Source organism: Nerophis lumbriciformis, linkage group LG25 (genome assembly GCF_033978685.3).
Source record: "Nerophis lumbriciformis linkage group LG25, RoL_Nlum_v2.1, whole genome shotgun sequence".
Taxonomy (NCBI): Eukaryota; Metazoa; Chordata; class Actinopteri; order Syngnathiformes; family Syngnathidae; genus Nerophis; species Nerophis lumbriciformis.
The window spans coordinates 7,723,815-7,729,904 of record NC_084572.2 but is presented as its reverse complement, the minus strand read 5'-3'; the positions used below and the strand labels follow the sequence as shown (position 1 = coordinate 7,729,904).

Below are 6,090 nucleotides of genomic sequence, written 5' to 3'. Positions count from 1 at the left end.
CATGTTTTCATTTCAATTTTAATTTTATATTATATATTCTCTTTCTATTACTGTCAAGACTTGATCTTGGGTGTTTGCTTTTCCGGGATGCAACGGAAAGTTGGCACGGGCGAGACGGGAATGAAGGTACATGATTTATTTATATTTATCAAAAAAAAGTAATAAAGAAAAAGCGCGCACAGAGGCGGAGAATAAACTATGAAACCAAAAGACTATAGCAAAAAAGTACAAACGAAAAAACACGCACAATGGCGGAGAACAAACTATGAAACCAAAAAGACTATAAACCTGGAACAAAAACTTACTTGGCTTGGACAAAAATAGTTGCTTGAGGAATGGACATGGAAAGAATGGACAGAGCATAAATGTGGTGTGAGGTCGTCAGAAAGACAAACTGAAAAACACTGAACTTAAATACTACAGACATGATTAACGAAAACAGGTGCGTGACTCAAGACGTGAAACAGGTGCGTGACGTGACAGGTGAAAACTAATGGGTTGCTATGGTGACAATCAAGAGTGCACAATGAGTCCAAACGTGGAACAGGTGAAACTAATGGGGTAATCATGGAAACAAGACAAGGGAGTGAAAAGACAGAAACTAAAGAGTCCTATAACTAAACATGATTACACAGACATGACAATTTTTTTATTATTTTTTTATACTTTGTAGCACTTTGAGATTTTAACAAATGTAAAGTGCGTTACAAATGTAATTCATTATTTAAATTGCACTTGTTTGCTCTTTTATTTTATTTAAGTTTTTTTTTCTTTTTTATAATAGTATTTTATTTTTTTTATTTTTTTTAGAAAAATAAGCTGCGGTCCCCGGATGTAAGCAATGCCTACATACACTAATAACACATTTACTTGAGGAGCATTGTCGTTTTAAACTACATTACCCACACACCCCTGCGGCTGCTTGGCCACGCCCCCCCGCATACCGCTGCTACACGTTCACGCTGCTCCGTGGATTTCCTCCACACTTCAAACATCCACGGAGAGGCTCGCTCACCTAAAACTTCCACCAGAGGAATGGCCAACACTTTCCCTTCACTTTGGACCACGATGAGCTACAAAACAACACGGAAGTGGATTTAAAAGGATCTACTTTGTGCGCCGACAGTCACGTTTTTTGACTTTTCCCACTTTTTTGTTGTAAAGGGGGAGGGGGGGACACACACAAACTTCAGGGGTGTCCTCTTGTGAAAGGAAAATGTGTCCCGACACGCCAGTCCGCACTTTTGCCAGCTTTCTGCTCTTTTTTCTGGTGTTTTTGAGATTATTTTGTGGGGTTTGGACGAACGCGAGGACGTGTCCGCCGCCGTGCGCATGTTTAGGGGATTCAGTGGACTGTAGTCGACTCAAAAGGGGACAAATGCCAAACTCTTTCCCGGATTGGACTGCTCAGCTGTAAGTATCATTTATTTATTTACTTTTTTTTCATTAATCATCTTCTTTACTTGACTTCGTTAATTGTTTGCTGAGTGGAGGTTGATTTTTTATTTTTTTTGGCACGGAGAGGACCCACATTCCTCTTCAGACCACATGAGGGGCAAAGTATCGCAACGACTGTGCTCCACCGAAAGTCTCCAAACCTCTCATTAATCTATTTTAATGTCGAACTAGGAGGATTTATGTGAGTGGAGAAGGTTTTTACACGGCCAAAGATCTTTTATTAGTGTCATGGTTCGGAGAGGATGGTGTTGCACGGTGCATTTGTTCATGTTTACAATGAATTAAAGAAATAAATCATTATGGATGGGTCCAGAGATACAATACGCATTTCTCATTTGTCCACTTAAAGGGGAGCTGTACTTTTGGGGAATTTTGCCCAACATTCACAATCATATGTTTTTCTTTTTTTTATGCATTCTAACTCGTAAATAAAAGCTAGCAGAAGTCATCTAACAATGGCGATAATGGGTGTCGCTCAAAAAGCGCTCTAAAAACCCCAGAAAAGCCTCTGTCTAACATTCATAATAACATGTAATATATACATGATGTAAGTATACATGTAATGTAGTAACATTCATAATAACATGTAATATATACATTATGTATGTATATATGTCATGTAGTAACATTCATAATAACATGTAATATATACATGATGTAAGTATATATGTCATGTAGTAACATTCATAATAACATGTAATATATACATGATGTAAGTATACATGTAATGTAGTAACATTCATAATAACATGTAATATATACATTATGTATGTATATATGTCATGTAGTAACATTCATAATAACATGTAATATATACATGATGTAAGTATATATGTCATGTAGTAACATTCATAATAACATGTAATATATACATGATGTAAGTATATATGTCATGTAGTAACATTCATAATAACATGTAATATATACATGATGTAAGTATACATGTAATGTAGTAACATTCATAATAACATGTAATATATACATGATGTAAGTATATATGTCATGTAGTAACATTCATAAAAACATGTAATATATTCATGATGTAAGTATATATGTCATGTAGTAACATTCATAATAACATGTAATATATACATGATGTAAGTATATGTCATGTAGTAACATTCATAATAACATGTAATATATACATGATGTAAGTATATATGTCATGTAGTAACATTCATAATAACATGTAATATATACATGATGTAAGTATATGTCATGTAGTAACATTCATAATAACATGTAATATATACATGATGTAAGTATATATGTCATGTAGTAACATTCATAATAACATGTAATATATACATGATGTAAGTATATATGTCATGTAGTAACATTCATAATAACATGTAATATATACATAATGTAAGTATACATGTAATGTAGTAACATTCATAATAACATGTCATGTAATATATACATGATGTATGTATATATGTCATGTAGTAACATTCATAATAACATGTAATATATACATGATGTAAGTATATATGTCATGTAGTAACATTCATAATAACATGTAATATATACATGATGTAAGTATATGTCATGTAGTAACATTCATAATAACATGTGATATTTACATATTTTGCTCTTTTTAAGCAAACAGCAACATATTAATTTTAAGATGCGTCACAACGTTCGCTTTTCCCTTCAACAACAACAAGACTACTAATCATGAGAGACGACAAAGACTACTTTGGGACAAATGATGATCCAGAAACTTCTATTTTTGAACCTGAATATAAGGAGGATGACCTACAAGTTTTAGAAGCTGAGTTATAAAGAGACTCGGCAAGTAGCAGTAATGCTAAGTGCTAAACAAGATAGACGAACTGCGAACATATTAATACAATCACTTACTGTACAATGTCTGCTCTCATTGGGATGCCAGCATGTTTTTTTTTGCATCTTTCTTGCCGTTCCTGGGTCTAAATTGGATGTCAAAGTTGACTGTCCACAGCCTTCTACGTGAGAGGCACGATTTATAATCTGTAATTAACTTTCACTAACTCAGAGACGATGCAGCAGCTCGGTATGTCAATACAGCAGCATAAGCTAGTTAGCGCTCTGTGATATCGGCACCGATTAAAATAGTTTGTCTGCGCTAGCGCTTATAATAACAATATTGCTCATTTTAATTATCGTTGGTGGTTTTTTGGTTGTTCTTAGAGGACTTAGAGAGTACTCCCGCATTGTTAGCCACCTCTTACATGCCATATTTTACGATTTAGAATACAATAAAAAAAGAAACAATAGGCAAAGTTCCAAAAAAAAGGTGCAGTTCACCTTTAATAGCAAGTAATTATTACTTTTTTAAATGCATGCATTCATGATTACAATAAATCAAATAAGTACATGTATTTATCCACTTGGAAGCAGGCAAAACAGCAACCAAAAGCTGAACTGCCGTGCACATCAATATTCTTACGGGACTTTTATTGACATGCATCACGCCAGAGCACATCGTTTTTATGGTTCCAGTTACATTCGATGTAGCTTTTGCCATTTTTCCTCAAAATAAAGTTTTCCAGAGAAAACAAATCAAGCCTGGTCCTCCACAGAAAATGGGGGGCGGAAAAGTTCCACAAGGGGCGGGGAATTCCTTTCACTCTGGCATGCTAATTTATGAGTGGCTCTCCGGCACATCTTAAAGCTCTTAAACCGGCGAGGCCCTTTGTTTTCCAGCACCCCATTATTTCTGCTGAGTTAGCAACACCCGAGGCAGCCGCGGTCCTGATCATGCAGGATTAGTTGGCCACAAAGTGAGGGAACACAAGGGGGAGGAGAGAGGCTCGCACACAAGCAGTGAAGTTGTCACGTTGTGTAAATGGTAAATAAAAAGAGAATACAACAAATCCTTTTCAACTTATATTCAATTGAATAGACTGCAAAGACAATATATTTCATGTTCATGCTGAGAAACTTTGTTATTTTTTGCAAATAATCACAAACTTAGAATTTAATGGCAGCAACACGTTGCAAACAAGTTGTCAGAGGGGCATTTTTACCATTGTGTTACATGGCCTTTCCTTTTAACAACACTCAGTAAAGGTTTGGGAACTGAGGAGACACATTTTTGAAGTGGAATTATTTCCCATTCTTGCTTGATGTACAGCTTAAGTTGTTCAACAGTCTCCCTTCTCATATTTCAGCCTTCATATTGCACCAGGTCTGGACTACAGACAGGCCAGTCTAGTACCCGCACTCTTTTACTATGAAGCCACGCTGTTGTAACACCTGGCTTGGCATCGTCTTGCTGAAATAAGCAGGGGCGTCCATGATGGCAACATATGTTGCTCCAAAAGCTGTATGTACCTTTCAGCATTAATGGTGCCTTCGCAGATGTGTAAGTTACCCATGTCTTGGGCACTAATACACTCCCATACCATCACAGATACTGACCTTTTACACTTTGCGCCTAGAACAGTCCGGGTGGTTATTTTCCTCTTTGTTCCGGAGGACACGATGTCCACAGTTTCCAACAACAATTTCAAATTTGGACTCGTCAGACCACAGAACACTTTTCCACTTTGCATCAGTCCATCTTAGATGAGCTCCGACCCAGCGAAGCCGGCGGCGTTTCTGGGTGTTGTTGATAAATGGCTTTGGCTTTGCATAGTAGAGTTCTAACTTGCACTTACAGATGTAGTGACCAACTGTAGTTACTGACAGTGGTTTTCTGAAGTGTTCCTGAGCCCATGTGGTGATATCCTTTACACACTGATGTGGCTTTTTGATGCAGTACCGCCTGAGGGATCCAAGGTGTGTAATATCATGGCTTACGTGCAGTGAGTTCTCCAGATTCTCTGAACCTTTTGATGATATTATCCCTAAATTCCTTGCAATAGCTGCTTGAGAAATGTTGTTCTTAAACAATTTGCTCAGGCATTTGTTGACAAAGTGGTGACCCTTTCCCCGTCCTTGTTTGTGAATGAGTGAGCATTTCATGGAAGCTGCTTTTATACCCAACCATGGCACCCACCTGTTCCCAATTAGCCTGTTCACCTGTGGGATGTTCCAAATAAGTCTTTGATGAGCATTCCTCAACTTTCCCAGGCTTTTTTGCCACTCGTGCCAGCTTTTTTGAAACATGTTGCAGGCATCAAATTCCAAATGAGCTAATATTTGCAAAAAAATAACAAAGTTTCTCAGTGTGAACATGAAATATCTTGTCTTTGCAGTCTATTCAATTGAATATAAGTTGAAAAGGATTTGTTGTATTCTCTTTTTATTTACCATTTACACAACGTGACAACTTCACTGCTTTTGGCTTTTGTAAATGTGGAAACATAGTCAAGACCCTCTATTCACATTCATTATAGAGTTTTATTACGTTATGAAACATTTCACCATATCATCAGCATGTGTGTTTCTAGTTTACTTTCTTCTACTCATCATTTACTTCTGAAATATCAAGCGGTCTCGTAATGCTACATATTTGTAGACTTGTAGACGACGTGAGTAAATCAGATTAGTGACCCTTGAAAGCACTCTGAAATATTAGCACATCATTTACTTATATGACACAATCAAAAAACAACCTTCCCTAGTCATTGTGCAAAGACAAAATGCAACTAGCATTAATGTCAACACACATGGTCACACATAACACAACCTGCTCACTGG

The 6,090-nt window shown here is 36.7% G+C and overlaps 1 protein-coding gene across 1 annotated transcript in view; it reads left to right on the top strand.

Moving 5' to 3' along the window:
- The first annotated feature begins 936 nt into the window (after positions 1-936).
- The window catches only part of lrig3 (leucine-rich repeats and immunoglobulin-like domains 3), a 90,680-nt gene continuing 85,526 nt past the window's right edge, over positions 937-6,090 (top strand). Inside the window, exon 1 of the mRNA XM_061983628.1 lies at positions 937-1,413. Coding sequence (XP_061839612.1) covers positions 1,217-1,413 — 197 coding nt within the window. The 5' untranslated portion in view covers positions 937-1,216. The remainder of the gene's footprint in view (positions 1,414-6,090) is intronic.